This window comes from Mustela erminea, chromosome 9, assembly GCF_009829155.1.
Source record: "Mustela erminea isolate mMusErm1 chromosome 9, mMusErm1.Pri, whole genome shotgun sequence".
In the NCBI taxonomy this organism is placed as follows: Eukaryota; Metazoa; Chordata; class Mammalia; order Carnivora; family Mustelidae; genus Mustela; species Mustela erminea.
Window position 1 is genome coordinate 113,243,817 of NC_045622.1, and position 16,668 is coordinate 113,260,484.

Genomic DNA, 16,668 nt, shown 5'->3' on the forward strand with positions numbered 1-16,668 from the left:
ACTGCCCAAGGACAGCTCTCTGTGGTGACCATGGGTGGGGAGACAGAATCCCCATGGGAGCTCAGTCAGCTTCGGGAACCAGGCAAGGTCTCCCTACAATGGATGAGGTCCAGAGCGTCCAACCGGGCTCTGGGGCAGGTCCTGACCCACTGGGGGGTGTGCCCCCACACCCGGGCTGCTCTCCACAGGTATCAGCTTCTTGTTGGTTTCCACAAAGTGCCGACTGGCCCTCTTGCGGACCCGTGGGAGCTTGGGAGCCATCGGCTGAGGACACAGCAAGGCCGCGCGGGACAGCAGGACAGTGGTCTGGGGCTATTTCGAGATGCGCCCCCCCCAAGGCTCCCACCAAGGAGCCCCAGGCCCCCGCTTCTTGCGCAGACCAGGTTAGACAGCCTCCTGGGCCCGGGCCAATGGCTGTGGGGGTGGAGCCCCGGAAGGACCTCTCCCCTGGGGACAGGCTGCCCTAGGGCTCCTGGCTCTGTGCTCAGCTAGGGTGCTCCCGGGACTGCTTCTCTTGGGAGCAGGAAGGGCTGGGACCAAGGCAGGCAGGGAGTTTCTGCGTCCCCTGCTCAGACGGAGCCCCTCAGTGGGCTGCATGTGTCAACAGGCTGGGGCCCCCCTCCTCCCCCACCAAGGGCACCCGATCAGCTCTGCCATTGCATGGGGGATGGGCGGCGGTGCTCACAGGAGGACCATGTGGCCCTGAACTTGGCGGGGGCACCTATGGAGTGGGACGTGGGGCACGTGTCCCCGAGGCAGGGAGCTGTTTGCCCCCTTGGGGCCCCCCCGAGGCCGCCCAAGCTGTTTGCCTTGCAAGAGGGGTGGGTCTTCCTCCAGCCTATCCTGGAAACCCTTCCAGGAGCCCCTGCCAGCCCCGCCAGGCAGCCCCTGCCCCGCCCCTGAGACCCGGGGGCAGGCACTGGGCGGGCTGGCGTCCCCGGCCCAAACAGGGCTCTTGGGAACCCCAAGTCATCCATGTGTTTTCCCAAGCTGTCGGGCACATCTGCTGTGCACACTCTCGTCCGGGGACCTCTCCCCAGGTCCCCGTCGTCCCCTCCGGGGTCCTCAATCTGGAAGCACCGTCAGGAGGCCCACCCTCCCCTCCCCTCACCGCTGTCCCCTCCAGCCTGGTCCGGGCGGCACGGCCATGCGGAGCTCCTGCCTCCCGGCGCCTCCTTCCCACTGTCGGCGGGCCGGCCTCCTATTTACCCCGACGCGCCCTCACTCCCAGCTGGCCTCCCGCTCCTGCCGCCACCCCCGCTGCCCACCCTCAGCCAGCAGTGGGGTCTGAAGGACAAGGCGGGGCTGGGGCAGCTCTGCCCAGGCCCCCAGGGCTCCCTCACTCAAGCCCCCCAGGACTACAGCCTGGTCCTCCCTGACCCTCGGGCCTGACTCGGCCCCCTGACCGCCTTTCTCCTGGCCCACCACGGACACAACGGGCCCCAACACAGGCCCCCCCGCCCCTGCCCGCAGGCCCCCGTATCGCCCCAGCCCCCACCTCTTCCCCTTCCCGCCTTGTTCCCCTGTGACCGTCCCCCAATCTGTGTGCTCTGCCCACCGCTGCCCAGCTCAGCCGGGCCCAGGAACAGGAGGCTCTCCCTCGGGGCCCGCCCCTGCCAGCGGGAGGCTCCGCGTGCACCCTGGCTGTGACCTCCCTGTGCTCTGTCACGGTGCCGGACGTTTGAAGACCTCTGACACGATGCGTTTGCCAGCTTCCTCCCCGGACCTCACCGGGGCGGCTCTGCCCGGGCTCCCTGGGGCAGCGGACTCAGGCACACTCTTCTTCCTCTCCTTCTGGTCCTGCCCCTGTCCCACGTGTCCCTGTGCAAGGCACGGCCATCCCCCCGCCCCCGGGACGGTCGTTCGCGGTGCGGTCCGACCCTGCGGATGTCCCCAGAGGGGCCGAGGGAACGTCCTGGGTCCAGCCGCCGAGCCAGGCTCTCGTCGCCTCTGGGGCTTGTGCTGCCTCCCTGGGGCTTCCCCTCCAGGTGGACACCCGTCTGCCCACAGAGAGTGTCACTGGGCTGATGGGCGCCCAGGTCTTGACCAGGGCAGTACCCGTATGTCCAACGTCCAGCAGGAGCTGCGCCCGCCCGCTGCCCTCCTGCCTCACCCCAAGCCCAGATTCTGTCCCCAGAATCATCCTTCTTTGGTCTCTGCTCCCAAAGCTTCAGCGGCCACCCAGAGGCCCCTGTGTCCCCCACCTGGGCCCCCTGGGCTCTCTGCGAAGCCAACTCACCACCCAGGGCCCAGGTCTGTGGCCAAAGCAGATGGAGTAGCGGCCCCCACGCACCCTGGACGAGGCCTCAGGGCCTTGGGGTGCTGGCTTTGGGGGCACACGTGGTCACAGGCTCCCCAGCATCCTGGGTCCTTCTCTCGGAGCCCCTGGCCTCCCTTGCTCTGGGCAGAAGCTGCCCACCCCGTCTGGACCCCCCATGCACGAGGGTGGGACCCCCCACCCCACCCCACCCCCTTCCCAGGCAGAGCCATGAGCATCTCGTGCAGCCTTGGAGGCCCTCCGGGCCAGGACTCCACCGAGGCCACGGGAGGTGGGGTCTCAAGCTGCCAGGGCAGCCCATGCCCACAGGGGCCTCTGCTGGTCACGCAGCCCCACCCCAGAAAGGACAGTTCATCCCTCACACCCGCCTGGGGTCCAAGGGGGTGGTAGCCGCCGGCTGTGGCCTGGGGAGCCTCCCCTGTGGGAAGAGCCTCCTGGTGGCCTTGGGGCCACACCCGGCTTGTAGCTCTTTCCAGAAACGGCTTGCATAAGCTGGCCAGGGGCTGCTGTGGCTGGACTGGCCGGCAGGGACTGCTATCTGGTTACTTCCTGCCACCAGCCCCAGATCCAGGCAGGGGCGGTGCTCTCCCAGGGAGTGGAGGATTAGTCACTGCACCCTGCGCCCCGAGGAAGGGGCAGTTCCCTCCGACACCCGAGCCGCTCAGGGGGTCCGCGGTGCTGACGTGGGAGCCGCCCACTGCTGCGGGGCCAGCTGGTCCGTGCAACAGCGGCTCCCAAAGCCAGAGGCCTGAGAATGTGCTGTGCCCAAGGAGGGCATTCCGGGGGTCGACAGCCCGCACCCTGTCCCTGTGGGACCATGGCCATCCACCTCACACTCAAGTGGTCTCCTGAGCCCAAGGGGTCACGGGGTCCTGGCCGAGGGAAACCCTCGGCCCCCAGCTGGTCACTGCTGACAGGAGGGGTCAAGCTCCAAGGTCGGTCCCCCTTGCCGTGTGCCTGGACCAGGGGCAAGAGCAGCATTGTCCGGGTGGGTCCCCTATGGAAACTGTAAAGGGTGGTCCCCAACCCCCGGGGCTGCTCTGGCCAGGTCTTTGGACCAGGGTGAGCCCTGTCCACACTCCCAGGGCATCTGCGGGGCTGGGTCAGGCCTTTGGTCTGCATGTTGCCAGGGGGGTGGTCTGGAGGCTCCCCTGGGGCCGCCAAGGAAGGTGTCGAGGAACCTGGAGGTTCTCAGGGCAGAGCTGGGGGTCACAGGACGGACGTGGGAGGGGCAAGGGCTTGGATGCTGGTGGCTTTTGTGCACGCACACACACGCACACACCCGCACACACACTCACACACACCCCAAACCCAGCAAGTGTGTGATGAGGGGGTCTGATGCCTTGTGGGGAAAAGATAGAGCCCTCTTCTAGAAAGTTCCTTCGCCATGCAAAGCCTACTGGTGTCCAGTGTGTCCAGCTGGGGGATAGGCAGGGCCACACAGGACTCCCTCCCTCCCTCGATTCTGTGAAAGGATGGGTGTCGTCCCCCAGCCCCTGGAGGCAGCAGACGCCCCTGGGTGGACCTCCCCAGTGTGCCCCGACTGGGGCCGGCCGAGGGTGTGGTGTGAGCCCCTGGCACGCAGCCTGTCCCCACCCCGTCTCTGGATTTCACAGATCAGCTTAAAAACCACACAGAGTCCACAGTTTGCAAAATGCTCCAAGTGTATTTATGAACCAGACGGTCATTTCCTGAAGCCCGGGGCCAAGGGAGGAGCAAGGCTGCGCCTCCTGGTGGACGGACCGGCCCAACGAGTCCAAGTGCCCATCCCTGTTAGACCCCCACGCGATGCACAAGTCCTGGGAACGCACGCTGGACCCACGGCCAGAGTGGCCTGAGGGCTGGTCGGGGCCACCGCACACCGAGGGCCCGCTGGACCCCCAAGAGGAACAAGGTGGGTGGGCAGGGCATCATGGCCTCGGGCCCCCGGGCCAGCGCTCGGGTCCCTGGAGCCGAAGCTGTAGGGGCCAGGATGCCCTTATCGGTGTATCCCGGAGGGGGGTGGCCGGGAGCCCCGAGAACGAGGGCTGGTCAGTCCACTGGTGGGGCCCGTGGCCCTGGAGCCCCTCCTCCAGCCTGTGCCCCCCACCTCCTGGCTTTGCTCCTCGTCGCTCTGCACAGGCCCCGAGTCTGCCCCGTGGCCCAGGGCGCCGTGGGAGCCGCAGCGCTGCCGCACGCAGCCACACTCCTCCACCTGGGGGTAGCTGAAGGCCCGGTGGGAGCCGTCGGGACAGCGCAGGGTCACATTTCTCAGGGAGACGCGCCGCTCCTGGCAGCACTCGCAGCTGTGCCGCAGCGTGTTGGCCTCCTGGGAGTAGCTGTGGGCGGGCGGCCGCGTCAGACCCAGGCCCCCACCCCGTGTCGCCACCACCCCTCCTTGAGGCCCTCTGGCCAGCGTGTGATCGCCACGCACACTCCCGCGCCCGTGGCCAGGTGTGAACACTCCGCAGCCAACCAGGCCGCCAACGTGCCACGGCGAACCCTGCCACGCCGCCGGTGGGGCCCTCAAGTCTGTGGTCTCGGAACAGCCTGCTTCCTGCCAGGGCGCAGGCCGTGGCCTCCGAACGCCCAGGACCAGCGGCTCAGCCCACCCCAGAGCCCCCGCGGCTCCCAGCGCTCCCTCCCCCCCTCCCCTGCCCTTCATCGCCACCCCCTGTGCCCCTGACGGCTCTGTGACCCCTGCGGGCCAGGGGAGGGGCTCACGTACACAGAGACACTGTCGCCACAGCTGCCACGGCAGAAGGCGAGGCGCACGGGCCGGGGAGACCTACAGCCCTGCTGGTGGAGGACTTGGCGCTCGTGGAACAGGGCGCAGGCTGACCCTGGGGGTGACACAAAAGGCCGGGCGAAGGCTCAGGCCTGGCCGGGACCTCTGGGCCCCCCGGGCCCCCCAGACGGGCAGGATGGCCCACCCCCCCGTGGACGTGCCCACTCACTGTTCTGGGGCTGCGGTGGAGGACAGGACAGACAGCAGCCGTCCTTGCTCAGCCTGGCCTGGTCCTGTGCCAACAAGAGGGCTTCCTTGAGGGCCAGCCGCTAGCCCAGGAGTGGAGGAATGGACAGGAGGGGACGGTGCCCCACAGAGGTGAGTGGCACCCCTGCGGCCACTGCACAGGGCCAACCGTGGCTCCCCACCCCCACCCCCGGGTGACCCTGGCCGTGGCCTCCCATAACCCACAGTGGGCCAGGCGGGGCCATGGGCTCCCGGAGCTCACCGCAGGACAGCTGAGCGGGGGACACGCCTTCTTCCTGGTCACCACCACAAGCCCATCCGGGTGCTTCTCACACTCGTGGGTCACGCAGGGGTTCGTGGGGTCTGGCCAGGACTGGCCCGGCTGCAAGGAGGAGCCGGCCAGCACGGTGAGAGGACAGGTGTGTGTCGGCCGCCAGCCCGTGGGCCTCCGGGGTCCTCCCGGTCTCGGCCGGGCACCTGCCTGGCGATGACGGCTCCCCAGGGGCCCCCGTGTGCCGGGGCGGCTGGTTCCGCACTCCCGCCCTGCACTCCCGCCCCTGCGGCCACTGGGGACCTCACAGCTCCCCCGTCCAGGCAGGGGTGGGACCTGGCCCCGCCCCGGCTTCCCCAGAGCTCCTGGGCAGGGCAGGGTGGCTTCAACCCTCCCCCAGGACTCACTCCGTGGCCCCGGAACCCCCCGCCGGGCCCCCCAGCCAGGCCCAGCAGCTGCAACTCACGTAGAAGAGATGGGGGGAGCCGTCCGTGGCGTTGAGGACGCAGGCTTGCTGCACGCACCCGCCACAGCACCGCCCGCTCTGCTCCCGGTACTCGAAGCCCTGCGGGGACGGCGGGCGTGTGGCCTGAGCACCCCCAACCCCCAGCGGTCCCGGCGGCAGTGTGGGGCAACCACCGCAGCCACTCACCTCGGGACAGCGGGTGTTGCAAATCTGAGTCTCACAGCTGATCACCGCCGTGTCTGAATGGGGGCTGCCGGGCGCCTCGCACCGGCACGTCTCACACAGGCTGGAGGAGACCACGGAGCCGGGCTGGGGAGAGTCAGGCGGCCGAGGCCGGTGAGCTTCCAGAACGTACCCCTCTGGGCCTGGCCCCCGCTAGGCAGCCCGGGCCCTCCAGGTGCCCCTAAGTGCCGCCTCCTGGCAGGGGGCGGGGCCCCCCGGAGCCCTCACCTTGGAGACCAGGGTGCCCGGGACGTCGCAGGCTTGGGAGGGCCCAGTCGGGGGCACTGATGTTGGGGGCCCTCATCACATTCGGGAGGGCAGGGAGGGATGCTGGCCTTGCCCACCCTGCCGATGCGGAGGAGCGCCCCAGCCGGCGGCCGACCTGGAGCCTCGGCTACACTGGGCTGTGGGCTGTGGTCCCCGGAGGGCTCACGAATGCCCCCGGGGTCCTGACCCTCTTACCTGGAACAAGGTGCCGTTGACACTGCAGACGTTCCAGCCTGTGCAAGGGGGACACACGGGCTCACAGACCGGCCTCGCCCCTCCGCCCGGCCCACCACGCCCCAGCCCGCAGAACAGCGGTGGCCATAAGCGTCACCCGGTGGCTGGCCCCCGGGCCCCGGGCAGCGATGCCCCAGCCGCGCCCCCCCAGCCACAGAGAACCCCCAGTGCGTTTGCCCCTCCACAGCGCCCGGCCCGCCAGGAGGTCGCTGGCACTCACTGCAGTTCTGGTGGGGGCAGCAGGCTCCCTCCTCGTAGGTCAGGATGGGGTGGGAGCCCTCGGGACAGGCCACGGGCTTGGGGCAGTAGCTGGTGTCACAGGCTGCGGCGGACGGGAAGACGGCCCTCAGGGCCCGGCTCTCGCTCTGCATGCGCCCGCCCCCACCCAGCCCAGTGCTGCACCCAGGGGTCTCCAGCGGGGCCCAGCACCCAGAGGGTAGGCTCTCCAAGGGGCACAGGCCACTCTGGGCCAGCCCGGGCAGAGGAGCCCCCGTCCTCCTGGCATACCCACCCTCCCCAGAGCTTGTCTTTTGGGGGGTCACCGGCGGAGGCCTTAGTGGGGGGCGGAAGTGTGTGGTCCCCCTTGGTTGTGCCCCCTGGCACTCAGCCGAGGGCTTCTGGGCATCAGGCCGGGCTCACCGCAGTTGTACTGGGGACAGCACTGGTCGGTCTGGGGGGCCGCAGGCACAGGTACCAAGCCGGGCGCGGGGCAGGCTGGGGGCAGGGGGCAGGGCTGCGGCCGGCAGCTCAGGGTCCATGTGCCGTTCTCACAGGTGCACTGCCGGCATCCCACGCTGACAGTGTGGCCGGGCTGCAGGACGAGACGTGTGTAAGCCCAGGGCTGTGGGGCTGGCCCCTGGCCTGTCTGGGCACAACAGCAGCCAGACCACAGGGGTGCGGGAGCCCACAGCTGAGGGCCAGAGGGGGACCCTGGGGGACCCTGGAGGAACAGGGGGAACCGGAGGAAACTGAGGGAACCGGGGGAAGTGGCTTCAGGGGTGGGAGATGGGGTGGGCGGATGCCAGGTGGGTGACCACCTCTAGCTCCCTGCATCTGAGGGGAGCAGGAAGGGACCCCAGCGGACGTAGGAGCAGGACCACCCCAGGAGCAGGCACTCCCCGTACGGACGCCCCCACATCCAGCTAGAGCCCCCTCTGTGCTCCTCGTCTGAGGCTCTGGCACTAAGCGGATGCCCTACCCCCACGCCAGCTGGCCACACTCACCTCCACAGGCTCCCCGTGGGGCCCCAGGCACCCTGGAGGGAAAGAGAGAGGCCACAGGTAGGCAGTGGCAGCCCCCAGCCTTTCAGGGACTGGACTCATAGTGGCGGCCCAGGCAGTCCCAGGCCACGACAGAAAGCCCCAGCATCTGGCTGGGAAGCCCAGATCCGAGGGGGCAGCTGGTGCTGGCGCACCTGCCGGCCCCCAGCCCCACCCGTGGCAACATACTGTGGCAATCTGTGGGCACGCAGACTTCGGAGCTCGTGCTGAAAGGCATCAAGCCCTCTGGACAGAAGCAGCCTTCCGTGATGGGGCCGGCATCCTGTAAGGCCCTGTGGGGACAGCAGAGGGGCTGGCCTATCCTGTGCCCTCCAAGCTAGGAGAAGGCCAGCCTGGGGGCCCCGGGGTAGGTCCAGAGGGAGACACTGGTGCGTACATGAGGCTGGCGTTGTCCCTCCCGTAGCAGTAGGAGAGCTTGGACGGGCCGCACGGCTGGTACACCTTGTCGGCAGGGCAGGCAAACGCTGTGTGCAGGGAGAGGCCACAGCTGAGGCCAAGGGCATCTGCTCAGAGCAAACTCCCAGGCCCTGTCCCCAGGCACGTGCTGAGGGCCGGACACTGTCCTGCAGCTGGAAGCTGGCCCCTCGGCCCCACCCCCAGCCCCGCACTCCAGGCCCCGGGCACCTTATGGGGGTGCTCCTCCCTTCTCTCCCGGAGCTGAGTACACTCAGCCCTGCGGCCTGTCTACCCCTCCACCTCCCTCCTGCCCCTCCCCTCCCCTCCCCCGGCCCAGGAAGTCCTGCAGCTACTGGCCCGCCTGGCGCGTCTGTGCCCTGGCCGCGTGCCCTGGCCGCATGCCGGCGGCTACCGCTCGCCGGGACCGGGTGGGCACTCACGGCACGTGTGGTTGGTGTGGCTTCTCCAGTCGATGCACACGCCACGGGAGGCACAGAGGGACGCGTACAGCTCCAGGCCAGAGCACACCACGTCGGAGACGGTCACGTGGCAGTGGTCGAAGACGCAGCCTTGGTAGAATGTCAGCGGGGGTATCACCGCATGGCACGGCTCGAAGACCCTAAGGCCAGCAGCGCAGGGTTGGGGGCAGCTCGGGCTCTGCCCGCGGCCTGCGTGCCCCGAGCAGGACGGCCCACCACAGCACGTGGGCCCAGACCCACAGCCAGACAGAAGGAGCCGACCCACTCAGCCACCCCCGCACCCAGGGTCCCAGCAGTGAGCCGCGGCTCTCTGCCGCCCTCCCGCTCCAACACCCTGCTCCCTCGGGAGCCGCCACAGGCCCACGCGTCCTGCCCACCCCGAGGGTGAGGTTGGGGGGCTGCCCTCCCTGGGCCCTCCCCAAATCTCACTTGCTCAAAATCAGCCGGCAGATTGGCGACGAGAAGCATGGGGCTGGGGAGGGCGCGGGCCTGGCTGCGGCGGGCGTCGGGGAGGGCCCGCGGCATGACGGCTGCTGCGGTGTCGTCACCTTCCAGTGGCCGGACATATCAGAGCAGGAGGCCGCCACTGCCCCACCAGGCAGGCGACACTCATCCTTCTTGTCATTGGTGCAGGTGCCTAGGGTTGGGGGGGCGGGTGTCGGGCCGTCAGGGGACCGCCGAGCGCAGCCCACCCGTGGGCCGCGGGGTCACTGAACTGGGAGTGGGGTCCTGATGCTCAGGGCAGCACTCGGCGGGTTGGCTGTGGGACCTGATCCTAGGCGTTTCCCTGTTCCCCCCAAGAAGCCAGACAGTTCCCCTGCAGGGTGGACAGGTGTGAGCCTCAGGTGTGTGGCTGGGCTCTCTGCTGTGTGGACCGGGTGCTCTCAGTGCAGCTGGAAAGCGGACACGGCTGCAGGCTCGGGGCCACTCAGGCAGCCTGCACCCCGGCGGACAGTGCGGCCCCCAGGGGTGTCCCCCAGTGCGACCCCCCTCACACGGACACCCTCAGCTGCAGGCAGAGCCCGGTGGGGCCGGGACTCACCGCACTGCCCCTCCGTGTTGTTAGCAAACTTGCTGAAAGGGACCTCCACCGAGAAGATGAGCCCGGAGAACATGACCTGGACGCCAAGTTCAGGGATGGTCACGTACATCTTGATGCCGATTTGGGACACGCTCACGCCATCTTTCTGGAAGCCGGGCCTGACCACTCTGTCGTTGAAGATGATCTACACAGGGTGAAGGACGAGGCAGAATAAGGCATGTCCCCAAGCCGGCCCGGTCCGCAGGGCACCGCCCCGGGGTCCCCTACCTCATTGGTCATCACCCCGAGGACGGGCTTGCGGGTGAGCACGACGCGGTCCCCCCGGTACTCGACGATGATGGACTGCGGGCAGGACACCCCGTTCTCCGCCCCGCACAAGTAGTTGTCGATCAGGACGCGGAAGTGGCCGTACACGGGCACGACCTGCTGCACCAGCACGTAGGTGCAGTTGTCCAGGAACGTGTAGTAGGTGCCGTCGAAGGTGATGTAGTGGGGGTCGCCCCAGCCGCTGCACACACCTGCGGGCGCGCACCGGCCTTACGCGGGGCTCGGTCCCCTGGGGCCTCCTCCCACCTGACACGGCCACGGGGCCCTGGGGTTCGGGCAGCATTCCACTCGCTGCCCTGGTGGAGGCCCGGGGCCTTCTGTGCCCTGCCTCGCTGTCAGGAAGTCCTTCCTAGGGTCTCACCCACGTCCGCCCCGCCCACTCCGCCGAAGCCCCGCCCACTCCGCCGAAGCCCCGCCCGCCCCTGAAGCCCCGCCCATCCCACCCGCCAGGGGCTCCCTGCTCACACTGGCACTGATAGCGCGGGCAGCAGCCGTCCTGGTCTGCCACCTGCACAGGGGGGAAGCCGTTGGCGCAGGTCGGGGGCTGCGCCCGTGGGCACTCGCGCCGATGCACGGTGATGACCCCGTGGCCCTCACAGGTGGCCTGAGAGCAGTTGGGCATGGGCCAGGTCTCGCCTTTCTGTGGGGGAAGGACAGTGCTCAGTCTTGGACCCAGGGGGGAGCAGGAGTCACGCGAAGTGGGGATGGGACCCGCCTTCCCCACCCCTGCCCCCCTGTTTCTCCCACAGGCCCCCACGCCCCATGGAGCTCGGACACAACCCCGCACCCCACCGCAGGCTGCCCCATCTGCAGCCACCGGCCGGGCGCCCATCGCCGGCTGCTTGCACACACTCCTGGCTCCCCAGGCGGCGCCCGCTTTGGGCAACCCTGGAGGACCACCACGGGCTGCTTCCCAACAGCCAGCCGGCTTCAGCCTACCCGCAGCTAACTTTCCACCCCCGGAAAGGCGCCAGGGGTCCCTGCACCAGCATCTGAGAAGGGCAGATGGGGAGTTACCATTCTTGGGGGGACTGCATTCGGGCACCCCTGCGTAGTGATGGGCACGGGGGCCGAAGGGGAGGAGCCAGGCTGGGAGGTGGTCGGGGCAGGAGGTGCCACGCTGCTGGGACAGGACTGGTCCATCTGCCGGACCACATGGCAGTCCAGACTGCATGTGGCATAATAGCAGTGGCCATCGAGGTCAGTCTGTTGGTAAATGATGGATCCTGCGAGAGAAAGGGTCAGGCGGGGGTGAGCGGAGCCGTCCTGCGGGGAGAGCCACAGCCCAGAGACACTTCCACGCTCGGCATCCACCCCAGGGGCAGACAAGGTATGAGGCCTTTCTACTCAGAAGTAAACGGCAGAAATACTCAAAGATGGCTAGGTCGCACCCAGAGACGATGGTGGCCGAGGCAGTGACAAGCAACCCACCCCTCTCCCATAACAATGGCATCTTCATAGACCAGACAGCAGGAGACAAGGCAGCACACACACCACACCACAAGCACGGGTCACATACCTGCGGGATACAGCTTGCCGGACACGCTGCAGAAGCATGTCGTGCTGGCCGGAGCCGTGGAGCTCGGCCATGGCACACTGGACACCACGGACGTATGCTCCGGAGGGGCTGAGCTTGGCGTCACTGAAGTGTGACCGCAGTGCTCTGGGCGCTCACAGCACAACACCCGGACCTCATAGTTGAGGCACATCCCGACATTGCCTCCCTGGTCCCGGTTCCGGCACACCAGGCCCTTGCTGAGGTCGCACTGCACCACCTGGCCCAGCTTCTCGATGCTGACCTCGGGGTGGCTCTCGGCCCGGCACTCCAGCCGCGAGATGTATTCGGGCCGGCGGCAGATTTTCTCTCCCCTTCTCATGATGTTGCTGAAGCTTTCCACGTCTCCTCCGTGGGGTCCCGGGGACGGGAAGTCCACATCAAACCACTTGGTCCACGTGCACTGTGGCTGGCAGGTGACAGTCACAGGAGGGGAGTGGGTTGCTTCAGGTGTGTGGACGGGAGTGGTGCTGGCTGTAGGAGCAGACGTTGTGCCGGTTGGTGGCACGGAGGTTGGGCTGGTCCATGACACAGTGGTTGAGCTGGTTGTTGGCACCGAGGTTGGGCTGCTTGCTGGCACGGTGGTTGAGCTTGTTTCTGGCACTGATGTTGGGCTGGTTGCTGGCACAGGGGTTGAGTGGGTATCCGACACAGGTCTTGGGCTGGTTGTTGGCACAGAGGCTGAGCTGGTCTCTGGCACTGAGGTTGGGCTGGTTGTTGGCACAGAGGTTGAACTGGTTTCAGACACAGGTCTTGGACTGGTTGTTGGCACAGGGGTTGAGCTAGTCTCTGGCACCGAGGTTGGGCTGGTTGTTGGCACAGAGGTTGAACTGGTTTCGGACACAGGTCTTGGACTGGTTGTTGGCACAGGGGTTGAGCTAGTCTCTGGCACCGTGGTTGGGCTGGTTGTTGGCACAGAGGTTGAGTGGGTGTCTGACACAGGTCTTGGGCTGGTTGTTGGCACAGAGGTTGAACTGGTTTCTGACACAGGTCTTGGGCTGGTTGTTGGCACAGAGGTTGAGCTGGTCTCTGGCACTGAGGTTGGGCTGCTTATTGGCACAGAGGTTGAGTGGGAAGTCACCAGGTGGAGAGTGGTCTCAGTTAGGCTGGTGGGGCTCATACTTGGGGTGTGAGGGACTGTGACAGTTTTGTGTGTCGTGCAGTGCTCTGGGGGCTCACAGCACAACACCCGGACCTCATAGTTGAGGCACATCCCGACATTGCCTCCCTGGTCCCGGTTCCGGCACACCAGGCCCTTGCTGTGGTCGCACTGCACCACCTGGCCCAGCTTCTCGATGCTGACCTCGGGGTGGCTCTCGGCCCGGCACTCCAGCCGCGAGATGTATTCGGGCCGGCGGCAGATTTTCTCTCCCCTTCTCATGATGTTGCTGAAGCTTTCTGTGTCTCCTCCATGGGGTCCCGGGGACGGGAAGTCCACATCAAACCACTTGGTCCACGTGCACTGTGGCTGGCAGGTGACAGTCACAGGAGGGGAGTGGGTTGCTTCAGGTGTGTGGACGGGAGTGGTGCTGGCTGTAGGAGCAGACGTTGTGCCGGTTGGTGGCACGGAGGTTGGGCTGGTCCGTGACACAGTGGTTGCACTGGTTGTTGGCACCGAGGTTGGGCTGCTTGCTGGCACAGTGGTTGAGCTGGTCTCTGGCACTGATGTTGGACTGGTTGTTGGCACAGGGGTTGAGCTGGTCTCTGGCACCGTGGTTGGGCTGGTTGTTGGCACAGAGGTTGAGTGAGTGTCCAACACAGGTCTTGGGCTGGTTGTTGGCACAGAGGTTGAGCTGGTCTCTGGCACTGAGGTTGGGCTGGTTGTTGGCACAGAGGTTGAACTGCTTTCTGACACAGGTCTTGGGCTGGTTGTTGGCACAGAGGTTGAACTGGCCTCTGGCATTGATGTTGAGCTGGTTGTTGGCACAGAGGTTGAACTGGTTTCGGACACAGGTCTTGGACTGGTTGTTGGCACAGGGGTTGAGCTAGTCTCTGGCACCGTGGTTGGGCTGGTTGTTGGCACAGAGGTTGAGCTGGTCTCTGGCACCGAGGTTGGGCTGGTTGTTGGCACAGATGTTGTGCTGGTCTCTGGCACCGAGGTTGGGCTGGTTGTTGGCACAGATGTTGAGCTGGTCTCTGGCACTGATGTTGGGCTGGTTGCTGGCACAGGGGTTGAGCTGGTCTCTGGCACTGATGTTGGGCTGGTGGTTGGCACAGAGGTTGAACTGGTCTCTGGCACAGGTCTTGGGCTGGTTGTTGGCACAGGGGTTGAGCTGGTCTCTGGCACAGGTCTTGGGCTGGTTGTTGGCACAGAGGTCGAGCTGGTCTCTGGCACTGAGGTTGGACTGCTTGTTGGCACAGAGGTTGAGTGGGAAGTCACCAGGTGGACAGTGGTCTCAGTTAGGCTGGTGGGGTTCATGCTTGGGGTGTGAGGGACTGTGACAGTTTTGTGTGTCGTGCAGTGCTCTGGGGGCTCACAGCACAACACCCGGACCTCATAGTTGAGGCACATCCCGACATTGCCTCCCTGGTCCCGGTTCCGGCACACCAGGCCCTTGCTGAGGTCGCACTGCACCACCTGGCCCAGCTTCTCGATGCTGACCTCGGGGTGGCTCTCGGCCCGGCACTCCAGCCGCGAGATGTATTCGGGCCGGCGGCAGATTTTCTCTCCCCTTCTCATGATGTTGCTGAAGCTTTCCACGTCTCCTCCGTGGGGTCCCGGGGACGGGAAGTCCACATCAAACCACTTGGTCCACGTGCACTGTGGCTGGCAGGTGACAGTCACAGGAGGGGAGTGGGTTGCTTCAGGTGTGTGGACGGGAGTGGTGCTGGCTGTAGGAGCAGACGTTGTGCCGGTTGGTGGCACGGAGGTTGGGCTGGTCCATGACACAGTGGTTGAGCTGGTTGTTGGCACCGAGGTTGGGCTGCTTGCTGGCACGGTGGTTGAGCTTGTTTCTGGCACTGATGTTGGGCTGGTTGCTGGCACAGGGGTTGAGCTGGTCTCTGGCACCGAGGTTGGGCTGGTTGTTGGCACAGAGGTTGAACTGGTTTCTGACACAGGTCTTGGGCTGGTTGTTGGCACAGAGGTTGAGCTGGTCTCTGGCACCGAGGTTGGGCTGGTAGCTGGCACAGGGGTTGAGCTGGTCTCTGGCACCGAGGTTGGGCTGCTTGTTGGCACAGAGGTTGAGCTGGTCTCTGGCACTGATGTTGGGCTGGTGGTTGGCACAGAGGTTGAACTGGTTTCTGACACAGGTTTTGGGCTGGTTGTTGGCTCAGAGGTTGAGCTGGTCTCTGGCACCAAGGTTGGGCTGCTTGTTGGCACAGGGGTTGAGCTAGTCTCTCGCACCATGGTTGGGCTGGTTGTTGGCACAGAGGTTGAGTGGGTGTCTGACACAGGTCTTGGGCTGGTTGTTGGCACAGAGGTTGAGTGGGTGTCTGACACAGGTCTTGGGCTGGTTGTTGGCACAGAGGTTGAGCTGGTCTCTGGCACTGTGGTTGGGCTGGTTGTTGGCACAGAGGTTGAACTGGTTTCTGACACAGGTCTTGGGCTGGTTGTTGGCACAGAGGTTGAGCTGGTCTCTGGCACCAAGGTTGGGCTGGTAGCTGGCACAGGGGTTGAGCTGGTCTCTGGCACCGAGGTTGGGCTGCTTGTTGGCACAGAGGTTGAGCTGGTCTCTGGCACTGATGTTGGGCTGGTGGTTGGCACAGAGGTTGAACTGGTCTCTGGCACAGGTCTTGGGCTGGTTGTTGGCACAGGGGTTGAGCTGGTCTCTGGCACAGGTCTTGGGCTGGTTGTTGGCACAGAGGTCGAGCTGGTCTCTGGCACTGAGGTTGGACTGCTTGTTGGCACAGAGGTTGAGTGGGAAGTCACCAGGTGGACAGTGGTCTCAGTTAGGCTGGTGGGGCTCATACTTGGGGTGTGAGGGACTGTGACAGTTTTGTGTGTCGTGCAGTGCTCTGGGGGCTCACAGCACAACACCCGGACCTCATAGTTGAGGCACATCCCGACATTGCCACCCTGGTCCCGGTTCCGGCACACCAGGCCCTTGCTGAGGTCGCACTGCACCACCTGGCCCAGCTTCTCGATGCTGACCTCGGGGTGGCTCTCGGCCCGGCACTCCAGCCGCGAGATGTATTCGGGCCGGCGGCAGATTTTCTCTCCCCTTCTCATGATGTTGCTGAAGCTTTCCACGTCTCCTCCGTGGGGTCCCGGGGACGGGAAGTCCACATCAAACCACTTGGTCCACGTGCACTGTGGCTGGCAGGTGACAGTCACAGGAGGGGAGTGGGTTGCTTCAGGTGTGTGGACGGGAGTGGTGCTGGCTGTAGGAGCAGACGTTGTGCCGGTTGGTGGCACGGAGGTTGGGCTGGTCCATGACACAGTGGTTGAGCTGGTTGTTGGCACCGAGGTTGGGCTGCTTGCTGGCACGGTGGTTGAGCTTGTTTCTGGCACTGATGTTGGGCTGGTTGCTGGCACAGGGGTTGAGCTGGTCTCTGGCACCGAGGTTGGGCTGGTTGTTGGCACAGAGGTTGAACTGGTTTCTGACACAGGTCTTGGGCTGGTTGTTGGCACAGAGGTTGAGCTGGTCTCTGGCACCGAGGTTGGGCTGGTAGCTGGCACAGGGGTTGAGCTGGTCTCTGGCACCGAGGTTGGGCTGCTTGTTGGCACAGAGGTTGAGCTGGTCTCTGGCACTGATGTTGGGCTGGTGGTTGGCACAGAGGTTGAACTGGTTTCTGACACAGGTTTTGGGCTGGTTGTTGGCTCAGAGGTTGAGCTGGTCTCTGGCACCAAGGTTGGGCTGCTTGTTGGCACAGGGGTTGAGCTAGTCTCTCGCACCATGGTTGGGCTGGTTGTTGGCACAGAGGTTGAGTGGGTGTCTGACACAGGTCTTGGGCTG

At 65.9% G+C, this 16,668-nt stretch overlaps 1 protein-coding gene across 5 annotated transcripts in view; it reads right to left on the reverse strand.

The window, feature by feature from the left end:
* Positions 1-3,924: 3,924 nt before the first annotated feature.
* MUC5AC (mucin 5AC, oligomeric mucus/gel-forming) overlaps positions 3,925-16,668 on the reverse strand; it is a 29,971-nt gene continuing 17,227 nt past the window's right edge. For 4 of the 5 annotated variants that reach the window (XM_032358323.1, XM_032358324.1, XM_032358322.1 and 1 more), the window contains 22 exons: positions 15,213-16,559; positions 13,894-15,068; positions 12,558-13,509; positions 11,735-12,389; positions 11,233-11,441; positions 10,681-10,855; positions 10,156-10,406; positions 9,889-10,072; positions 9,276-9,483; positions 8,808-8,986; positions 8,348-8,435; positions 8,140-8,243; positions 7,915-7,946; positions 7,331-7,502; positions 6,912-7,013; positions 6,653-6,690; positions 6,155-6,277; positions 5,969-6,067; positions 5,494-5,613; positions 5,215-5,278; positions 4,986-5,100; positions 3,925-4,596 (listed from right to left, as the gene is read on the reverse strand). In XM_032358323.1, the coding sequence (XP_032214214.1) occupies positions 4,257-4,596; positions 4,986-5,100; positions 5,215-5,278; positions 5,494-5,613; positions 5,969-6,067; positions 6,155-6,277; positions 6,653-6,690; positions 6,912-7,013; positions 7,331-7,502; positions 7,915-7,946; positions 8,140-8,243; positions 8,348-8,435; positions 8,808-8,986; positions 9,276-9,483; positions 9,889-10,072; positions 10,156-10,406; positions 10,681-10,855; positions 11,233-11,441; positions 11,735-12,389; positions 12,558-13,509; positions 13,894-15,068; positions 15,213-16,559 (6,732 nt within the window). In that variant the 3' untranslated portion in view covers positions 3,925-4,256. The remainder of the gene's footprint in view (positions 4,597-4,985; positions 5,101-5,214; positions 5,279-5,493; positions 5,614-5,968; positions 6,068-6,154; positions 6,278-6,652; positions 6,691-6,911; positions 7,014-7,330; positions 7,503-7,914; positions 7,947-8,139; positions 8,244-8,347; positions 8,436-8,807; positions 8,987-9,275; positions 9,484-9,888; positions 10,073-10,155; positions 10,407-10,680; positions 10,856-11,232; positions 11,442-11,734; positions 12,390-12,557; positions 13,510-13,893; positions 15,069-15,212; positions 16,560-16,668) is intronic. The other variant, XM_032358325.1, reaches the window with a different exon arrangement.